Source organism: Synchiropus splendidus, chromosome 15, assembly GCF_027744825.2.
Source record: "Synchiropus splendidus isolate RoL2022-P1 chromosome 15, RoL_Sspl_1.0, whole genome shotgun sequence".
NCBI classification, from domain to species: Eukaryota; Metazoa; Chordata; class Actinopteri; order Syngnathiformes; family Callionymidae; genus Synchiropus; species Synchiropus splendidus.
Window position 1 is genome coordinate 3,811,759 of NC_071348.1, and position 22,135 is coordinate 3,833,893.

At 50.0% G+C, this 22,135-nt stretch overlaps 1 protein-coding gene across 1 annotated transcript; it reads left to right on the plus strand.

Annotated features, from left to right (window-relative positions):
• Positions 1 to 346: 346 nt before the first annotated feature.
• LOC128746651 (IgGFc-binding protein) lies at positions 347 to 16,744 on the plus strand. Its single transcript, XM_053843853.1, has 24 exons — positions 347 to 1,433; positions 1,516 to 1,844; positions 1,935 to 2,463; positions 2,530 to 3,125; positions 3,185 to 3,725; positions 3,783 to 4,327; positions 4,388 to 4,904; positions 5,006 to 5,202; positions 5,465 to 5,603; positions 6,681 to 7,246; positions 7,681 to 8,248; positions 8,970 to 9,538; positions 9,605 to 10,160; positions 10,232 to 10,431; positions 10,769 to 10,904; positions 11,015 to 11,334; positions 11,400 to 11,952; positions 12,017 to 12,606; positions 12,664 to 13,231; positions 13,687 to 14,255; positions 14,591 to 15,146; positions 15,209 to 15,408; positions 16,022 to 16,399; positions 16,457 to 16,744. Exons 1-24 carry the CDS (start codon positions 347 to 349, stop codon positions 16,742 to 16,744), a joined length of 11,097 nt encoding a protein of 3,698 aa, XP_053699828.1.
• Positions 16,745 to 22,135: the final 5,391 nt, after the last annotated feature.

Below are 22,135 nucleotides of genomic sequence, written 5' to 3' on the forward strand. Positions count from 1 at the left end.
CACGCACAGAGGTTTCACATCTGGAGACAGTAAGTCAGGACCTTTTCCAGAGAACGGTTGCATGTGCCTGACAAACCATCTGCAAATTGGCACTTCCTGGAGCTTGGCACATTCCCACTGAAAGATGAAACTGTGTGTTGCAATGCTAGTCCTTGAACATCACTAGATCGTTGTCTGATTCAAGAACCGGTGGAGCTCTTGACTCCAGGAACAAAACCTCTCTTTGATTTCACAACTGGTAAACAAGAACTCTGACTCAGTCCGTGACTCATGTGTTTCTCTCTCTCTCTGCCGAACTGTTCCACCAGGGCTGTCCGGGGCCAGTCCTGGGAGGCGATTTCTCACCATGTTCCCGCCTCACACCGGCCCGGACGCCAGCTCCAGCCACCGCCTTACCATCACCGCAGATGAATTTTGGACCGCCGTCACTGTGCAGGTTCTGGGGAAAGACTTCCAGCAGCGCTACTTCCTGTCCGCCGGCAAATCCAAAACGGTTCAGCTGCCGTTATCTGTGGAAATGGTGGCTTCTCGATCCCCCCACCTCCTCAGCGTTACATCCGTGTGGCCTGTCACTGTTCTGGTGGCCTACTGCACCCCTCAGGGCTGCCAGCACAGCCTCCTCCACGAGGTGTCCTCCTGGGGCTCCCATTATTATCCCGTGACTCCAGATTTGCACAACCTGGCTCTCAGCCAGATGGTTATCACCAGTTCAGACCGGGAAACCTCAGTGGACCTCTTGCTGCCTGCAGATGTGCTCTTTGGAGATGAGCTGCATTCCAAGGGAAGTGTCTTGAGGTTGAGTTTGGGGAGGATGCAGAGCATCTACCTGCAGAGTAACCACAGTCTCTCAGGCTCAGTGTTGTATTCTACTGAAGCCGTGGGCGTGATGGTGTGTTTCACCTGCCTCATGTACACACCAGGGGAATGCCTGCACGGATTCACTCAACTGAGACCAGTTTCTCGCTGGAGTTTTGACTACGTGATTCCGCCTTTAGTAAACACCGGCATGAGCTCAAGCTTCCTCCTGGCTATGTCGACTTTCAGCTCAGATCTGCATGTCACAACGAGCGCGGAGCACCGAGACGTAGCACTTATTGGTGGCCAGGTGAGGGTCATCCCCATGGTGACCTCAGATAAAGTCCACATTTCAAGCGACGCTCCCCTCCAGCTGCTTTACTTCCGACATGACAGTGAGAAGCATTCCTCAACTCTGACATCACTGCTGGCTGTAGATGATATCTGCGAGGTTCTACCCATGTCTGATTCAAGCGACAGTGCTGAGGCTGAAGATAACCACTCTGACACTGAAGATGTTACATTGTCCAGCCAGGCTAAGCTGTCTGACAGTGCGGGAGGAGAGTACGGCGAGACAGATGTGGGGCGCTACCTCAGCACCTTGACCAGGGAGTCCTATCCAGAGGCCTGTGAGAAGGGTACGTTTGCACTTTTTGCATGGTTTCTCATGAAACATCTGTCTGAATGTGTTTTCCCTCTCATTCCTCCTCACCCGCGCAGCATCCTGTGAAGAAATGCATTGTGGTCACAAACACGACTGCTACTTCAGAGATGAAAAGCCACGGTGCTCATTGAGAAGTAAAATGTGCTCAGCATGGGGAGACTCTTTCTATCGCTCCTTCAACGGCAACGATTTTGTCCTACTGGGAAACTGTAACTACACTTTAGTTCAGACGAATTGCCCAGGCTCGAACAGCTCTCTCTCGCTGCAGATTAATATAGCCAGAGCATATTTGAGCAGCGCCACGCTCTCCAACATCCACACTGTGCAGATAAACTTCCAAGGTTTCAATATTTCCATTGTTCGGGAGGAAATTAACTACATCAGGGTACGAAATTTGGCCTTTTTACAATTCGAATGTTCATTTTGAAGCTTGTTATAACGGCTGTTTTTTTTTTTTTTTTTTTTTTACCTGCAGCTGAACGGACGGAAGAGAAGCCTGCCGCTAGCCTTAAAGGATGGATCTCTTAAGTTCTTTCCAAGTGGCTCCAGTGTTGTTTTGGTTACATCCTTTGGCCTCACACTGCATTACGACTGGCTCCACCATCTCCAAGTTGAAGTGACCCAAGAGCTTTATGGTGCCATCTGCGGCCTGTGTGGTGGAGCTCGCACTGGGGCGCTGAAGTCTGGGGATTCTCCCGTCCCATGGGTTGTGAACAGTGGAGGCTCGTGCTTTGAGGATTGCCAAGGTGCCGCTTGTAAAGTGTGCCCTCATGACCAAAGACATTTGGGGAATTCCGTCAAGTGTTCCCTGCTGAAGCGACCCCACGGGCCTTTTGAGAACTGCCATCAATACGTGGACCCTGAAGCCTTCGCTCGTAGTTGCATCGACAACCTGTGTATAACTCGGATGGACTTTTCTGGGTGTAAAATCTTGGAAGCCTACACGAATGTCTGCCAGAGGCTGGGAGCCAGAATCAAAGACTGGAGGAGCATCATCAATTGCCGTGAGTTTTGATTCGCCACTGGGGTTTTGGATGTAATATGAACTTTTTTTTTTTTTTCTCCTGTAGCTAAAACCTGTCCCCAGAACAGCCACTATGAGCACTGTGGGACGTCCTGCCCGGCGACTTGTGCTGATCCCGAGGCCAGCCTGAATTGCTCCCTGCCCTGTGTGGAGTCATGCCAGTGCAACAGTGGATATCTCCTCAGCGACGGCAAGTGTGTGGAGCAGACGAGCTGCGGCTGCATTCATGAAGGTTTTTACTTCCCGCCCAAGAAAAGCTTCTGGATTGGAGAGCAGTGTCAAGAGAAATGTGTCTGCCAGCCCCACTCGAGGAAGGTGATGTGCGCTGGCGCTCAGTGTGCCCAAGGAGAAGTGTGCAAAGTACTTGACGGAGAACGAACCTGCCACAGACACGGACCAGGGTTCTGTGTGGCCAAGGGAGACCCGCATTATACCACGTTTGATGGGCACAGGTTTGACGTCCACGGGAACTGCAGTTACTTGTTCACGTCCTACTGTCCCTCCTGGGGGGTTCTGGGGGACTTCAGCGTGGAGGTTCAGAATCAGATGAAGGACGCCAACAACGTGTCTTTTCGTCGGGTTAAGATGGCGGCGGTTGGTTATTCCATTGAGCTGTCTTACAAGTGGCGTGACAAAATCAAGGTACGTTGAGTTTCTTTGTCTGTCGTCGTCGCGTTGACGGCTGACTGAATCCTCCGCAGGTCAACGGTCTTCTTCTGAACCTTCCACTCATGTTGAATCGAGGTGAAATCAAGGTGTATCAAAGTGGACGCTCGACCACTCTGGAGACTGATTTTGGAGTGGTCCTGACCTACACAAGCGACGTGCTAATCATGCAAGTGCCTAAAATCTTCTCCGGCAGTTTGTGTGGCCTATGCGGGAATTTTAACGATAATCCCGACGACGACCTGGCAGTGAAGGATGGCACTAGCCAGTCTGATGCTATTGGATCATGGAAAACCAGCAGCGACTGTGTCGACAACCCGCTGCACACCCCAGGTTGCCGTGCAGAGGATGTGGTTCTATATCAGGGGAAGGATTTCTGTGGACGGCTCTCGGCCATGGATGGAGTCTTCCAGGCCTGCCATGATGTGGTTGACCCTCAGGACTTCTTTGACAGCTGTGTTTACGACCTCTGCCATGACAAGCAGAAAGACCTGTGCCAAATTCTGTCCACCTATGTCCTTGTTTGTCAAGAAAAGGGGGCATTAATGGACGAGTGGAGATCTCCAAGCTTTTGCGGTAAAATGACCGTATTTTATTTGTGTGACATGTTTCTAATAATTTTTTTTCTTTTAGATCTGACCTGCCCTGCCAACAGTGAATACCAGCTGTGCTCCACTGAGAGGTTCGACTGTGTAGAAACTGGTCTTAAATCTGTTGCCTGTAAAGAAGGTTGCTTTTGCCAGCCTGGATTTTTCCACAACACCGTGGGGTGTGTGCCAAATTCAAAGTGTGGCTGCTTCAGCCAAGGTTCCTACCATTTCATAGATGAGGTCTTCTACCCGGACGATCACTGTCAGCAGCACTGCGTGTGCGTGGGTCACAACAAAGTCCAATGTTCGAACCACACGTGTCCTGCTGGGACTGGTTGCTTCACTCAGGATGGCGACCGTGGTTGCCATAAACTCCCGCGATCCAAGTGCTCGATTCTCGGGGAAGGGCACTTCACCACATACAATGGAGAGGCTTTTGACTTGGAGTTGGGGAGCTGTCGGTATCTTTTGTGGCAGGTTTGCGATGATGACGATGCGCCTAGTGTTGAGGTGGAACGATCCAAGATGTACCTTCGTTATCGTGGAGTACACGTGTTGCTAGATGCCGAGTATTTGGAGAAAGTAAAGGTCAGTATTGAAACGACTTGCAACAGTTTGTCTGGTAATGTTGTCGCTGTCCATTTCCAGATTGATGGCGTCCTCGTTGGTCTTCCACTTCAGTTGGAGCACATCTCTGTTCTGCACTTCGGCTCTCTGACCCGTGTTTTTGTTGACACGGGAATGGTTGTCACGTTTGGAGGCGCTGGGCTAATGCAAGTGGAGATCCCTGCAGTCGAGGGAAAGATGTGTGGCCTGTGTGGGCAAAGGATGGATTCCAACCAGTTAAAAACAGCTGAATTGGGGTCCTCATGGCTGCGTACACCTCATGGAACAAACTGCTCTCCTCCCAATCAGTCTGCAAAATGCAACGCCCAGTCATTGGGTCGGTTTTCCTCGGACGGCCTCTGTGGCAGGTTGCTTGCCCCCGGTGGAGCCTTCAGGAAGTGCCATGATATTGTGAACCCACAGCCTTTTTTCCAGAACTGTTTGAAAGACTTGTGCGTGTCTGATAATGAAGATTCCCTTTGCAGCATCTTGAGGGAATACACCTTCGTATGCCAGGACGCAGGTGCGGCGGTGGAGCCGTGGAGGGGAGCCAAGTGCTGTGAGCCATGTTCCCTTTGCCTTTTTTAACTAGCAAATTGGGTTGTGATGCCAACGTGTAAAACAAGTCTGCGTTTGCTTTGACCCGTTTTCCCTCCACAGCCCTCGCATGCCCGGACAACTCCCACTACACTATGTGTGCTGGTACATGCCCTGCGTCCTGTGGCAGCCCCAGCAACATTCCCTGCCAGGGCACCTGCTACGAAGGATGTCAGTGTGACGCCGGATACGTTCAAAGTGGGAGGCAGTGTGTTCGACCTGAGCAGTGTGGCTGCCTCCATGAGGGACATTATCATGAGGTACATGTGGGCTTTCCCTGTCAGTTATTGGCACTGTGTCACAGGGTTTTTAAACAAGGCGCAGTGTGAAACCAGTCGAGCCAAACGTCAAAAACATTCCGTTATGACACGGTGTGAAAAAGATGATTCATTAGCGACTTGGCCGTACTTGCATTTGTGCTATGACTCATGAAATCCTAAACATTTGTCTTAATGCTGTTTGCCTCTTGGCGCTGCTGTTGGCCAACTGGAACGATGAATCACCTTTTTTTGTTTGTCGCAGGTCGGGGATGTTTTCTGGACGGAGGGATGCTACGAACGCTGCAACTGCTCAACCACTGCGAAACTGCGGTGTGAGCCCGCCGCATGCCCTGAGGGGGAGAGCTGCACCCTTCATGATACATGGAGCTGTGCAGGGAAAGGTGAGCACAGGTGGCTGTGTCACAAGATTATGACAGCGTCTTTACTGTTGGTGTACTTTGCTTCCCAGCACCACTGTGCATTCTGTTTCGACAGCATTATAAATACTGCAGCCTGCTTCAAGTACGAGAGAGGTTTCCAGTTTTGTGAGGCATCAAAATGGCGAGAGCAAATTTGCTCTAACGAATCAGTCTTTGAGGGGACGTTCTTAATATTGGACATTATTTTCAGGATTTATGTCGCAACACAGCCATAATTGCCTCAAATATAACATGAAATCAAAGCCAAACATTCAGACAATTCACAGGATCTGGTTCCCTCATTATTTATGAGGGTATGATGCATTGAATTTGTTAAAAGGTTAAATAAAAATCAACAGTACAACCACTTGTTTTGGAAAATATGAGTTAAATTTATTAAAAACAAGAGTAAATGGTAAATAAACAAGAAGTAAAATTAGATTTTTTTCAATTAAACATTCATATTCAGATAAAATCTTATGAATTCATGTTTAAATGTGAGTGAGTGAACCTCGACTCTCATAGATGTTTATTGCAATTGCTTGCACAAATATTCCACCATCCTCTTAACCACTGCGTGGTTGCACCTGCCTGGTCTGCCTGATGCCTCCGTAATGAACTCTTCCGCTTAATGGAAAGGACGATGCCGCTTCAAAGCTCAGAATATAAAGAGAATCTTTTAGGACACTCAGAAATGTGCCGCCTCTCGCAGCAGCAGGGTTAACATTAGCCAGGTCACTGAATGGAATATTGAAGCCATTCACTGTGAATCCGAGTCGTCACCTCTGAATCTGTTTGGCGTGTCTGCAGGCGCTAGTATGAACATGCTCTCAGTCACGTGAGAGGACCCCTGACTTTCCTTAGTGAGGTCAGGAACCAGAGTTCTTTAATTCATGAGCAGGAAATTGTTTATTTTCATTCTAAGTTGAAGGCTTCTCTTTTTGAGCCGTGTTGTCTCTGCATCAAAACACTGAATCTCTGGACCAGCATGACTGTTTAATCTGGTTGGTAATGTTTTTTTGTTTTTTTTTTTTTCCTCTCTCCCCCCCATCTTCCCAGCTTGTCCACCAAACAGCCATTACGAGACGTGTGGCAGCGCCTGCCCTGCTACCTGCCAGGTCCCGTCAGGTGACAGACCTTGCACTCAAGCTTGCGTGCCCGGATGCCACTGCGACCCTGGCTTTGTCCTCGACGGTGACACCTGTGTTCCATTATCTCATTGTGGCTGCACTTACAATGGAGAACGGTACCTTGGCAACCAGACCTTCTGGGCAGATGAATCATGCACTGAGCAGTGTTATTGTGACCCCAATACCTACCAGACACACTGCAAGTTATCATCCTGCAGCCCGGATGAGTACTGCGGTCTTGAGGATGGAGTGATAAGCTGCGTACTGCATCAGTGGCAGCTGTGTACCTACACTGGCCATCATCTGACGACCTTTGACCACCACGACTATGATTTGCATGGCACCTGCCAGTACCAGTTGCTGGGCTTTTGTGAGGGCGGACATGACCTTGATGTCCAGGTTCATATCCAGAGTGATGGACACCCACTTTCAGCGGTTAATGTTCTCATCAAGCTGAGTGATGTGGTGGTGAAACTAGACAGCGACAGCGTCGAGGTGAACTTCTCTAAATATTCATCATGCTTGATCAGATTTTTGCTCCCTGCTTTTTTCCTACACATGTCTCCATTAATGAAGTGGAAATGGAGACTTCTATGTTTTGGCTTGTGACAAAAATGGCCTCCAAAAATACCATCTGGGCGAGACTCTAGAACTGCTGCTGCTCCAGATCTGGAGAAGTGATTTGGTGGGGGGGGGGATTTGTCTCCCAAGTGAGATTATTCTTGGCATTACCAACTGGGAGGAGGGAAAGCTGGAGTTTGAGGAGAAAGGTCTAGACCTCTTTGCTCCCGCTGCTGCCCCTGCGACCCAACTTCTGATGAATCTGTCTCACCATGATTCTGCCCTTCAGAGGCAGAACGGTGTTAGTGTTGAACAACAGGTGGGCTGCAAATCTTCTGACCTTGTGTTTTCAATGTTTGACCCTGCAGGTCAATGGAACTAAGAAGAACTTGCCCATCCACTTCAACATGTCCACCGTCGCCTTCTCTTTAGGCCTGCACATGTACTTCTACACAGATTTGGGGTTTGGTTTAAGCCTCAGCAGGGAGGGTCTCCTCGCCATCGGCGTCTCAAGAAAATATGCCAATTCCACCTGTGGTCTGTGCGGAAACTTCAACGGCGACCCGAGCGACGATCTCACAGCGAAGGGCACGAAGAACCGCCTCAGCCCTGAGGGCTTCGTGAAGGTCTGGAAAAGCGAGCAGAACCACTGGTGTGTGGACGGATGTCTCGGTGGGAGTTGTCCAACTTGTACACCAGAGCGTTCGCTCCAGTACTCTGACCTGCAAGCGTGCGGGAAGATTTTGGAAGTTGGTGGACCGTTCAGACACTGTCATGGCAAAGTGGACCCGTCCAGCTTTTATCAGCACTGCATCAGTGACCTGTGTCTTCACGGCTACCACCTGCCGCTGCTCTGCCGGGCCCTGTCGGCGTACACGGCCGCCTGTCTGGTGCGCAAGGCCGAGGTGCTCCCGTGGAGCCGTCCAGACTTCTGCGGTGAGTCTCTGCTCCAGATCCGCTGAAGGTGTAAATCTAATGAATATCCAATAGAACAGTGGCTGTGCTGTTTGGAGTTCAGCATCATTAAACCCAAATGAAATGTGTGTTGTGTTCACAGCCTTCTGCTCACTAGGTACTCAATCTCATTTCTCTTCCGTCTGATATTGATCATTTGAGGACAATTGAGTGGATGTTTGCATACGATGCTGATATATTCTTATTGGCGTGTAGTTATCGTCTGAGTGTTCATAAAAGCTGTACGTTTTGGCAGCGGAATGGGTCATAATTTTAACTCGATCCAGACTTGACTCAATAGTCGGCTTTCTATTGCTGATGAAACCTCTCAGTGAGAGGCTCAACATGGTTGTTCCAGTCTTTATTGTTGCCTGTTGGAGAACACTTTGCTTCAACCTCTTCACAGATTTAAGTTGCTGCTATAGTCATTTCAGGGTCTTCACACCGATAAGGGCTGTTTGGGTTCCTGTCAGTGTTGGTGAACTTTAATGATGTGTAGTTTAGCATTACGGCTGATGGGTATAGTCTGACCTCGTGTTTAACCCTGGATGCTGTAACCAGGATTTGGGGCTTATCTGGATGACAAGGACAGTCCAGTCCGCGCACGTTCGTGGCTGCAGTTGCACGAGTTCAAAATCCGCCACCTTTGGCCACTAGATGGCACTAATTTCTCCCTAACCTGGTTGTATCTTTTGTCTTTCAGGAGACTCCTGTCCTGCCAACACCAGGTACAGCACGCACTTCTCCTCCGTTCACCTCTGCCTGGGCTGGGGGAACCGCACCGTGGAGTTGCCCCTATACACCGCCGAGAACTGCATCTGTGAGGCCGGCTTGGTTCATAGTGGCAGCCACTGTGTGTTACCAAAGGACTGTGGCTGCTTTCTCTACGGAGAGTACATGAGAGCAGGTCAGACTGTGGTGACGTGTGAGCAGAGCTGCACATGTCGTGCTGGCGGACATGTTACCTGTTTCAGTGTCTCGTGTGGGGAGGAGGAGGAGTGCAGCTTCGTTGGAGGTGTGAGAGGATGCCATCCTAAACCCAAAGTGGCAGACTGCTCCCTGGATGGTACCCACTACACCACTTTTGATGGGCAAATATTTGATTTCCACGGTTCCTGTAACTACTCTCTGGTGGAGACGTGCCGCCCCGAAAGCTCAGGAGGGCACCTCTTTATTTACACTTCTGGAAACTACAGTGTGGGAAGACAAATATCCGTGCAAGTGAAGAACATGTCTCTGAAGATTTCATCAGATTTCCCAGGATTCGTTCAGGTAATTAAGATCTTCACTCATGTGCACCAACCAGGCACTTGCTGATGGACTTCATCTTTCTTTCAGGTGAATGGAGTTTATGAAAACATTCCGTTGTCGCAGGCTGGTTTAACTGTTTACCAGGAAAATGAATGGAGAATTATCAGGGCCCCGATGGTGGAGATAACCTCAGACCTGCACAACCACATTCGGGTCAGACTGTCCAGCAGTTACCACCACACCACCTGTGGCCTGTGTGGGAACTACAACCGCGACCCGACCGACGACATGAAGCTACGCAGCGGCTCTGTGGTTACCGATGCTGAAGTGTTCGGTGCCTCGTGGAAGACAGGAAATGACTCCAACTGCTCTGACTCGTGTGATGACTCGTGCCATCTGTGTATGGCCGCCCTGCCAGAGTACACATCCAAGCTCTATTGTGGCATCATAACCCTCCCAGGGGGGCCGTTTGCCCCGTGTCATGGGCCCGTTCCCCCACAGAAATACTACTCCTTCTGCATGGAAAGCCTGTGTGTTACCAAAGGTGCGAAGTGGGCTCTCTGTGACGCCCTACAAACCTATGCTGCTGCGTGCAAAGAAGCTGGCGTGGCAATGGGCAGCTGGAGGGCTGACACCGGCTGTGGTGAGTCATGACCACCAGCCTTTGTCTCAGCAAACCAATTTCACTTTTTTTTTTTTTCTCCATCCAAACAGGCCGTCAATGCCCACAGTTCAGCCACTTCAGTCGCTGCGCCAATGTTTGCGCCTCGCTGTGTCCCGAGACGAGGCTGCCGCTCCAGTGTCCCACCGACTGTGAGGAAGGCTGTGCCTGCGACGCTCGGCGGCTTTATGACGGCCATGCTTGTGTCGCACGTGACCAGTGCGGCTGCATGCGCAATGGACAGAGCTATAAGGTGAACGCTTTACTGCTCACCTTCAGTTAGACCTAATGCTTTCTGACAGGCCGTCAAAGACAACGGGGGGCTTTAAGGGAGCGACCAGTAGGTGGTCTTCCCAATACTGTTGAGTAGATGGCTTCACACAAATTTCTGCAGTATGGAGCCTTCCAGAATTGTCCCCCCATGTGCTCAGTGTTGGTTGGCTCCTGTTCTGCATATGCGTCCAATAAACCTTTATTTTATTCCAATGACCTGTGCTGGTGCACCCAGACCACCTGTATAGCAGCTGAAGAGCTCAATAGTGACTACATTTTGTGTCTTGGGTTTAATGGAACGTTGCCGCCTATTCCAGGTCTCTGAGAGCAGACTTCTGCACAATTGCACCCTCAACTGTACTTGTGGACCCCCGCTCATCTGTGAGCTGCACAAGTGCCCCTCCACTCACAGCTGTCAAATCGTGGACGGAAGAGCAGGCTGCTGGATGAAAGGCAAGTCCAGATCCCTGCCACACCGTACTGTAGAGTCCATCCTCTTCACTGTGCTGAAGCACTCTTTACCCATGTAGATGAACTTGCCCACTGACCTCTTCCTTTTTCAGCACTGCAACATCAAGATCCATGTGCAAAGTGTGGCCCATCTGAGAAGTGCTACCTCAGCAAAGGGAAGGCCGTCTGCAGGAGCCGCCCCGGTCAGTGCTGGGCCTGGGGAAGTCGCCATCACTACACCTTTGATGGACTGGAGTACACGTTTGAGAGTAGCTGCACTTACTTGCTCGCCGGCAGTAAAGGGGAGGATTGTTGTCTCCCTCCTTTCATTGTGTCCAAGAAGAACAACAGGAAGACCCCGCACTATCTGGAACTTGTGACTGTTCAAGTCTATGGTTTCGTCATCAAGCTCAACAATGATTTCACTGTCCATGTAAGTCATGTTTTCTTTGAAAAGTTATTTAACTGAAGTGGTTCCTCATCTCTTTTGCTCTGCAGGTTAATGGTCAAGCACGAACTCTCCCCTTCACTCTGTCCAAGGGCAAGATTGAGGTTTCCTACAAGCATGGCAGGGCTCTGCTGAAGACAGACTTTGGCCTGCAGGTGCTCTTCGACTGGAGAACCACCGTTTCTGTGACCGTAGATTCCAAATATCAGGGCGTCGTTTACGGTCTGTGTGGAAATTTCAACGGAAATCCTCAGGATGAGTTTGTATCAAAGTCTGCCGCCAAGATGAGTTCATCTTTGACTCATTTGTATCGGGTCTTTGATGGAGACGATGGCTGTGCAGAAGATGGTAATACCATGGTTCCACGGGCCGACGCTGTTTCCAAGGTTTCATTGAGCTACACGAAGGCTTGCAACGCACTCAAGGATCCACATGGACCGTACGCTCAGTGCCACGGTCGCATGAACCCGGATTCCTTCTTCCAAAGTTGCTTGACGGACATGATGCTAAGTGGGGAGGTGAAGGAGTCAGTTGAGAGAGCGATGAACTCGTATTCTATGCTGTGTGAGGCGGTGGCGGATGAACCTACTGAGCGATCCATCGGTGAGAGGAAATGTTTTAGACTTCACTGTGAGATGGTGGTGTCATATTTCTGTTCCTTCTCCAGAGGTTTCCTGCCCTGAGAACAGCCACTTCAAGACCTGTGGTTCTGCGTGTCCCCCGACCTGTGAGCGTAACGTGACCGTCTGCCGGAAAATCTGCGCAGAAGGCTGCTTTTGTGATCCTGGGTTCATCCGAAGTCCAGAGGGCTGCGTCCAGCCTCAGCAGTGTGGCTGCACAGACTCCAGGGGGAACTACCACCACCTCAATACAACCTTCTGGATTCCTGAAAGTTGTGGTCAACTGTGTGTCTGCAGTCAAGCAGGGACCGCCCGCTGCAGCCCATCCCACTGCCCCAAAGGAATGGTCTGCAAGAGGGGCCAACACGTGGACCTCTGTCTCCCTGAAAAATCCCTCAACTGTACCATCGTGTCTGGACTCCACTTCACGACGTTTGACGGTGATCATTTTGACTTCAGCGACAGCTGTGCATACTCGCTAGTTCAGACTCATCCAGACCTGAAAGGACTGGAGCCTTTTAACGTAACGGTCTCGGATGCAAGCTGCCATAGAAGACTCTTTCACAGTCGATCGATTAAGCTCTCCATCCACGGGCTGGAGTTTGAAGTGAGAAAAGATGATCCAGGGAAGCTCTTGGTGAGTGTCCTTTTGCTTCCGTGCTGAAAGCATCAGCTAATATCTTGGTTTCCTCAGGTTGGTGGTGAGCACATGCCCCTCCCACTGGCTCACCACACGGGACACGTCAATGCCTTCCACACGCCATCCTCCCTCGTCATTCACACAGATGTAGGATTGCAGCTGATGGTTTATGAAACTGGCAGCGTGACGGTCGTGATCCCCAGCAGCTACGACTCTTCCGTCGTCGGCCTTTGCGGTAACGCCAACGGAAATCCACATGACGACCGACTCATGCCCAACAAGGAGCCGGCCCTCAACATGCTCGAGTTTGTGCACAGCTGGAGGCTGGGCGGCGCCGAGTCCTGCAGGTCCGTCTGCAGCTCCAAGGCGAAGCGATGCTCCCCTGAAGCTCAGGAGCAGTTCGAAGGCAGCGACTTCTGTGGGATCCTGGTGAATGAGCTCGGGCCGTTTGCTGACTGCGCTTCGGTTCTGGACCCTGACACGTACTTTCACAACTGCGTGGTGGATTCCTGCTCTCATGGCGGACACTACACTGCCGTCTGCAACAGCATCGCAGCCTACGCTGCCGCCTGTCAGTCTGCTCACCTGCCTGTCAGACACTGGAGAAGCGACACTTTCTGTGGTGAGTAACCAACTGCCATCAGTATTCTAAACCTTCGACACCCTGTTGGGTGACACTTGTCACTTGGTGTGAGCTAAGTATAGATGCATGTAGTGATGCCGCGCAGTCAGGTCAGTATTAGTGCTATCGTGAGAGGGCAAAGGTCAAACTGAGAACTTGGTGTGATTTAAACCTCAATTCTTATTAATGGCATGTTGGTAGCAGTACATGAAGCACTATTTCCTGGGTCAAATGACGGTGAAAGTCAACTGTCCTAGAGCAATGGTGTTAAAGTGAATTCCTAAAGGGCTGTGTGGGTGTGGCCTAATGTTCCAGCCGAACAAGCAGCACGTATCCACCGATTACAGCCTTCAGACGCCTGATCAGTTAAACTGTGCTCCTCATCGGTTGGAACTAAAACCTGCCTAGAGTGTCAGCTGTGCGTCTGAAAAACAAAGCTCAATCCGTCTCCACAGGAATGTCGTGCCCTCAGAACAGCCACTATGAGCTCTGTGGCCCTCGCTGTCCGGTGACCTGCGCTGGACTCTCCTCACCGGCGACCTGCAGCGGAGGCTGTGAGGAGGGCTGCCAGTGTGACCCCGGCTACGTCCTGAGTGACGGCCAGTGTGTTCTGGTGTCTGACTGTGGCTGCATGCATGAGGAGCGCTACTACACGGCTGGGCTCTACTACTCTGGCAGAAGCTGTCAGAAATGCAACTGTAAAAGGGAACGGAGGTGCAGCCCCTCACCGTGCAGCCCCTCCGTCGGTTTTCCTGTGAAAGGTAGCCTTGTGCCATACAGGCCTCTGGACTATGGCGTGTGTGAGGTCTTCCACAGTTATGGCTACGTCACGTTCGACGGCTTGTTGGTGCCTCTCCACAGTGCCTGCACCTACCTGTTATCCAGCCTCACTTCCACAGTCATGCACGACTACACTCTTCTCATCAGCTTCGACAGCAGCTCCGGTTGTTCCATCAGCAGGCTGGAGTTCCGCTTCCTGTCCATGGAGGTGGTCATTGATCCTGCCAGTCTGTGGAAAATACAGGTCAGTCCTTCGGTCGAGTCTTCTCTCCACCATCAGCAGGCGGTGAGATATGGTTTGGGCACCGTGTTAAAGTTGACTAAACGATAGCAGTGCTGCACTTGAGGCTGTGGGCGTCATTTCAAGTGGAGCTATTCACTGCATCAGTTCCCACGCAGATGATGGATTCACATATTGGCTGATGAGTGAAACGATTGCTTGCCTGAAGAGTCTTCTTCCAGGAGGTCCAACAGCTGCTAAGCTCCAACCACCAGGCCTCCATCTCCAACCTCCTGCTCTTAATCTGCTCAAGCTGGAGATTATAACAGTTTTTGAAATGTCTTGTTTCTTTGTTCCAGGTCAATGGAGAAGATCACTTCGTGCCGTTCGACAATGGCTTTGTGAAGGCTTCTCAAGAGGGCAGCAAGCTAAGCGTGGCGTCGCCGTCCGGCGTGAGGCTGGTCCTCTCCTCTTCATGCATCCTCAGACTGATCGTCCCTCAGGAGCACAACGCCACAGCCTCAGGCCTCTGTGGCAACTTCAACGGGGACAAATCCGATGACTTGGAAATGCCAGATGCTGGTCTTGCACGAGGCTTTGGAGAATTTCTGCAGAGCTGGGCGGCTGTCGTGCCTGGACAACGCTGTGCTGATACCTGCGGCGAGCTTTGTGGCGAGTGCAACGTCAGCCCGGTCACGGCGATGGCGTGTGACGTCTTGACCATTTCGACTGCTGAGTTTAACCCCTGCTGGGCCAGGGGAGTGGAGCCCCAGCTATACAAGGACCTCTGTCTCCGAGCCATTTGCAGTGGGGCAGGGCACGTGGAGGCTGTTTGTCTGGCACTGGAAGCCTTCGCCGCCGCCTGCGAGGCTAAAGGTGTTGCACTGGTGTCATGGCGGAAAGGCACTTCCTGCGGTGAGTGGACGGTGCTCAGCATTCTGAGTGACGCATGTTGAACTTGTTTTGTGTCGCCACAGCTCTTGAGTGTCCTGACCGCAGCAGCCCGAGTGAGTGCGTCGAAGTTGGCTCCGACTCGTGTCCCGCACTGTTGCAGTCCGGCTCCTCAGTGGCGGCTTGTTCTGCCGGCTGCAAGTGTGACCATGGAAACGTGTTTGATGGTAGCGAGTGTGTTCCCTACAGTCAGTGTGGCTGCGTCCTCCACCATCGCTACATCAAGGTGAGTGCACTGTTTTCAGGACCCCCGCACTAATCCGGACACTTCTGCTCAAGTGTCACATGTATACGTTGAAATTTCCCATGTTGAATGTTTCACACTGACCGACATGATCCATGTCCGCGATGCGCTCGGAGAACTCTTGATCGAGAAGGTCAGTCTCCAAGCCAGAAACAGGAAAACGTGCACCATGGACGCTGTTTTGTTACTATGTTTCTCCCAAGAGATGCATGGTAACAAAACCGCTGCTCGCAGAACTCAACTTCCCGTGTACATCCCAGGCACCTGAAGAGATGGACCGAGAGAGCAGCTGCAGATGAGTGGTATTTATTTACTTCTGATTAAAAGCCAGTATTTTTATTTCATCAGTGCAGTAAATGCCAAACTGCTGCCTCTGCTTCGGCTACGTTGCGTTCAAGTCGGTAACAATGAAAACGGCAGGACCTTTGGTGTTCCGCTTCATGCAACGGGTTTTATAAAGTTTCCCCCCCAAAATGCGACTCATTCACATTTTTTTCTTCATGATGCACTCTGACTTGTATTCCGGTGCGACTTCTAGTCCATGAAATACAAACTCTGTTGCGGCTGAAAAGATGTTTCTCGCTTCCTCTCACAGATGGATGAGCAGCTGTACACGGAGAATTGTGCTGAGAGGTGCTGGTGTCACCCTCTGGGTGGGGTCATCTGTGAGACGGCGGGCTGCTCCCCGGGGCAGTATTGTGCTCTGAGGAACAGTTCCTGGGGTTGTCATGAAGAACCCAGTGTCTGTCGGCTCACGAGCAGCCTTGATGTTTCCACCTTCGCTGGGCAGCGGCTGAACCTCCAGTCCCAGCTGTCTTACAACCTGATGTCTGTGTGCAATGAAGCCAGCGACAAGTGGTTCAGCATCATCTCCTTCCACGGCCCGTGTGAGCTGACCTCTGCCCGAGAGTCGAGCGTGTTTCAAATTCATCTGCTGGGGTCATCTGTCGTGGTCAGCGGCGGCACAGTGAAGGTAAAACACCAGCCCAGATGGAACCCTCTCGTGGCGCTAATCTGTGGAACTCTGCAGGTGAACGGGCTCCACGTGCCTCTGCCTCACACTTTATCATCCGGAGTCACGCTGTCGGCGGGTGCCACCCCCGACAAGTCTGAGGTTCTGGTGCTCCTGAGGCGAGACTTGGGCACAGAGTCAGAGCTGCAGATGGATATCGGCGTCACAATGGTGACCCTCAGGGTCTCACCCTGGTTCTCTGGTAAACTGTGTGGACTCTGCGGAAACCTCGACGACCGAGCGCAGCAGTCTGCAGCGTCCTGGCTTCTCCCCAATGTTGACGGCTGTGACTCCAAGCTTGGCTGAACTCTGCTTCTTTCCATGTCGGTATGGTTTTCAATAAACATAACTTATGACAAAAGCAAGTGCAGATGCCAGTTTTGTAACGTTTCCAAGTGATTTCCCCACCTTCTACCGCTTACCCAAGGCCTCGTCGTGGGGACAGCAGCTGAAGTCATGAGGTCCAAGCGCTTGCTTGAAACCTCAGCACTTCTGGGAGACAACTTTTGCATCCAACTCCATTTGAGAGGAGCTCCCTCAAGTTTGATGGTTGCAAGCAGTGCTTGGAATGTAGTTTTGGGCTTATTTTGTACTTCTATGAGAAGTATTGTGCATGAAGAAGTGGGTGTTTTTGACTCTGGGATTGTATAGGTGAAAGATCAGAGTTCACCAATAAGACTCTTCCCTCACTCGTCCACTGCGTCCTGGTCTCCGGTGTGAAGTTTCTGAGGTCTCAAGTTTGAAAAGCGGCAGAATAATGCCGGGCTGGTGAAATTGCGGCGCGTGCACGCCATCCGTCTGGGTTGGGATTTGCTTTTGTTGGGCGTCTAATTTACCTTCCGCAGCTATTGAGCTGCAGCCGTCAGAATGGATGCGTGAACCAGGAGTGTGATGTGAATCTCGGGCGTTCACCGCGCCGTCAGAAAAGGTGGTTTCAGAGAAACGGACTGAGATATCGATAATATTTCCATTAGGCAATTATGCTGTCTGTGTGAGGAGCTGCGAGGCAGTCGAGTGACGGCTCCGCCGCCGAAATTGTCCTCAGTGGTTATCAAAGAGAGCCCATCCATCTATTCCCTGTTGCTCTGCCGTACCTTGCTGCCTTTTGACTGTCAAATGGAGCGTTTTTCTCTGCTCTTTGTTTCTCTTGTGCTCGGGTCCTTCACTGTTCTCTCTTTCGCGTCCCATGCAGTTACAGTTATTTGCTGCCGACGTTTAGCAGCTTATCTTTTTCTGTTCCCAACTCTGCACACCAGTGTTTAGTTTATAATGTCCCTGGAATGATGCTGTTAAACACCACAAGGAGTTTGGTTTGGTTTATTGGAGAGTTGCTGTCCTTCCAGGTGCATCACTGTGCACTCTGCTTTCCTCCCAATGGTGTCGTCGGAACCTGTACCATCGGTTGACATAATTCAAGCGCTGTTTCCAGTTTCTTCCCTTCACAACTATAGGTAACCAGCTCCATGTTTCAGCTCCTATTTGGAAGTCAGACAACGGCTGCATCACGAACAAAGTCCTGTGCGAAGTTTCTAACTCGGTGACGCTCTTTCTGTACTGTCCTCAACCTTCCCAAAACATGCAGACCTCTTTTTTTTTCTCCCTTGTTTGGGGTATTGAATATTGTCATTGCTCTCTGCTGAATGTATTCATTTTACAACTCAGCAGTATGATAATATGATATGAAATGTATTTTTAGCTTGGACTTTTGTTTGTATTTCAAATTTTATTTCTGAGTTTTGGGTCCTGGAGGCCATGTCCAAAAGGGAAAAGGGTGGTTACAAGGGCTGTCAATGAGTGAAGCAGCAAAGCAAAAGATGCCAAGATGCAGACAAAATAGATATCAATACGAACATGAATAATTATGACGTGTCATGTTTCTGTTATTTTCTGTTGCGCCACCCACCCAGGAAGAAGTAAACGTTTGGTGCCACCCAACTCTCCACCGCCTCTGTAAATAGTATCATTGGTCTATAAAATCATTGCGCAATCACACATTGTATCCTTGTAAACATTAAAGAAAAGAAAAACCGAGGTAATATACATCAACTTACAATGAAGAATAACTCAACATTACAAATATCCATTTTTGCTGTACTAGAGTAAAGTGTCATGTTAATAGTTTGTTGTAAGTTGATCTATATCACTTCCTTTTTTCTTGTCTTTAATGTTAACAAGGATACAATGTTATGCAGAGGCGTACTTATAATGATACTGAGTCATGACTCTTCATTTCATTTGTGATCAACAACCATATTTAATCTACTTACACGTGAACAAACCAAAACCTTGTGAAATGACATGAAACCATGTGATCATCGCAAAGATATTTGTCACTTAAAAGTCCAACCGGCAGCAGAACCAGGTGCAAGTCAGATTTTCTTTAAAACCATGTCTACGATATACAATATATCTACAATAATATCGTGTAAATGACAGTATCAGCATAAAATGTTCCAATGAATTGTCTCAACTGCTTCAGCAGGTGCTCTCATGACCAGCTTTTACTTTGGGGGGAGCGTCTGAGCATCATCATCCGCCGCCGTCCTTCAGAATCCTGACTGGCACGCCCCGGCGCCGGTGGGTGGCTGCAGCGGACGCTCTTATTTGAAGAGCCATAATTAGGCCACGGCGAGGAGAATTGGTTTCTAAATACATACAATTACACATCCCACATGCAAATGAGCTCCCATATTGTCTCCGCTCATTTTGCTAATTCTGGCTTGAAACCCCGGCACATATATTTAATTACATATTGAAATGTGGATCCAGGCAGCCTTAATTAAACCCAGATTAGGCAGCACATTGGAGTGGATTAGCGAGGACGGACGAACTGAAGCGCTAATCTGTCCAAAATATTCTCCCCTCACCGGTGTTGGGCTCTTCATTTTAATGGATTATCAGAGAGTTGCTCTGCTCTGCTTCAGCGGTGACGGCTGGTTCACCTTTGCTTTGGCCGTGCGCGACGTCGCGGTGGCCTGCTCATGTGACCGCGCTGGAACAGACTGTTCCGGGGTCAGTGGGGGGCCGGGCATGTTTTCAGGGGAAGTGAGTGTCCCGTACCCGCTGGGGTAGAATAGCTGACGCTGCCTTGTTGAGAAGGTGGCGCATCATCTGAAGTTTCGTTTTGTCATGTGACCTTCATCACCCTTATTATTACTTACTGTCTTTGAGTTCAGTCCTGTTTCGTCCACCCTGCAGTCGCCATCTCAGGCTGCTCTACTCCACGCTTCTTGCTGATGACTTAGCTCCGACTCTGCCCTCATTTATCCTGATCATATGGAATAAAATGGTCCCATGACCCTGAAAGTATCGTGAGATTACGTCTCTCCTGGATCTGCACCATGGCCTCCTCCCAGTTTGTCCTGGAGGTATCCTGAAAAGTGGCTGCGCCACTGGCTTCTCTCCACTAGGGAGAGTGGCTATTCTACTTTTTGCTTCCACTTCTCACCCATGGAGCACCTTTTGTCGGCGACCTTGTTGTTTTATGACCAGATAATGTGAGAAGGGGATGAAACCAAAGACCAGTGGTGTCAACTGGGCGTTGAGGAGCACTGTAGTCGGATTGACTAGTTTGAGGAAAAAGCCCTCAAAGTTTCCTTGTAGCACCATATTCTCCGTGCAAGTGTAGCTCCACCATTCTGGCTAGATGTTTATCACGTGGAGAAACAATGTTTATGGTGCACCTTTTGTGGCGATTGTGTGGTCCTGCCTACGGTGGCCTGAATTGGACAAAAAGTCTCCTTGAGGAGGGATTCATGAGAGTAACATTAAAATATATATATCCAACAAGCCCTTGCATCTCATCGCTGTCCAGGATTGGTGTCTTCTCAGTTTGTGAGCAGAAGCAGTCTGTGGGCTGCAAAGTGAAGACGGCTGCTGTGAGTTGATGCTTCCTGGCAAGAGAGAGGTCAAAGGCCGTGCAGATCTGAAAGGTCATGGTAGCATCAGCAGGTCTGCCCACTGCACTTTGACGCAGAGTGAACTTTCAGTGTCCTTTATATAAAAATGGTATTGTGTAAGTCGCTCTCGTGTTGGTCCGAGTCACAGCTCCCACTCAAACCCACATGTTGGCGACCTTGAGTCTGCAAATCTCCTGCACGTTGTGATATCAAGTGCAGGTAGCTCAGTCCACACTCTTAAAGGGCACGTCGAAACTTCCACTGCCGGTGGCAACGACAGCACCAGAGGAAGATGGGACACGAAGGCAAGACGGAAATTACACCAGCTAGTATTGGCTCCTGAAGAAGATTTGACGAAGCGGCGGGACATCTGGCATGAAGGAAGATACACTGGCGGATTCAGTGACTGTTGCCTTTCCTGTTCAGCCATCCAAGCAGCTGCAGCACAGAGGGCTCCGGTTCATGTTCAACATGATCCATTTAACAGTGAACCAAACTCAGATCAGAAGTCAGAGAGGGTGTTGAGCTCATGCAGCCTGTCCCGTCCCCTCCGTATTTTCCCTCTCACCTCCATCTTGAATTCAATTCCGATCTTGGTGATGCAGAATCGGAGCAATCTGCCGCAGATCGGAGCGAGACGAGACAGCGCCGCGACCATTCCGCCGCTGATTCCTTTAACAGCCAGCGCCAAACACGGCCTCCACCGAGGCCTTTTAAAGGAATGAGAGTGTGGTTTTTAATTGCATTTGGTCCAATTTAATTAAGAAATGGCCGAGAATCCCCCATGGTAATTACTGATTAGAAAGCAGGTGAGGCTGACGTGCACGGCCATCAGACGCGACCAAGCTTGCAATCCAATCGCAGCCTGCCATCCAAGGACACTCAAGACTCATCGGGGTGCAATATTCATTTGAGCCCTCTTTCTCTCCCTTTGGACTCAAACACGGAGAATTAGGTTTGTGTTTTCTCCTGGCGTTATTCAAATTCTCATCCGGGCCCAAAGCAAAAACACTGAGAGCAAGGTTCTCCAGACAGGACTTGCTCTCTTCACCTGCCTTTCTTCTCTCTTTGTGGGCTGAAAGGTCATGCCAAACTCATGGACAAATATATACATATATATCAAAAGTTAGACCAAACTAATCCACCAGGAGTCGACGCAGAAGCCGAGCTTCACTTTCATTTACCTTGGTGTGATCTTAGGTGTAAGATCTTCTCTTCGTTGTGCAAGCAGCGGCAAATGTAGAGGAAGCTTCACAGTTCAGTCCGCCATCTTGGATTCCTTTATTGAGAACCGAGGTGGTGAGTCTCTTCAGTTTTTCAAAAAGAACGTGTCATTTTGTGCCGTTTCACCTGTACCGTGTTGCAGGGCAGCATCATGAGGCGACGATAGCGACACCTCGTGGACCAAAAAAAGGGGCCAAAACCAGTTCAGTCAGCGTGGGGTCTCCCGCCACTTTGTCTGGCTAACATCGCCATCTAGTGGTCACAAGCTCACCAACTCTCATCACAGGCAAGTATTAGTTTCTATGTCTCATGACAAAGTTAAGTTTTAAGTCTTCTATTGTAACGTGGTCACTCCGTAAGTACAAATGCCATCTCAACGATCGCATTATTATGTTTATTATTATTATTATTGTTGTTGTTGATGATGTTTTTCAGTCACATCGATTCTTTCGTTGAAATGAAATAGTGACTCGAATGCTTCCTACACTTTGCCATCAAGCTCACTGGCAGAACATTCTATCTTATAAACAGATATATGAGGTTGACATTATGGAGGAGGCTGTCACTCTCCCTG

What these genes read in the sequence shown, in the direction of transcription:
- LOC128746651 (XM_053843853.1), top strand. Translation starts at nt 347, where the DNA reads ATGTTCCCGCCTCACACCGGCCCGGACGCCAGCTCCAGCCACCGCCTT. An exon ending in TCCAGAGGCCTGTGAGAAGG is followed by an intron (nt 1,434 to 1,515) that starts GTACGTTTGCAC and finishes TCACCCGCGCAG; the next exon opens with CATCCTGTGAAGAAATGCAT. An exon ending in GAGGGCTGACACCGGCTGTG is followed by an intron (nt 10,161 to 10,231) that starts GTGAGTCATGAC and finishes CCATCCAAACAG; the next exon opens with GCCGTCAATGCCCACAGTTC.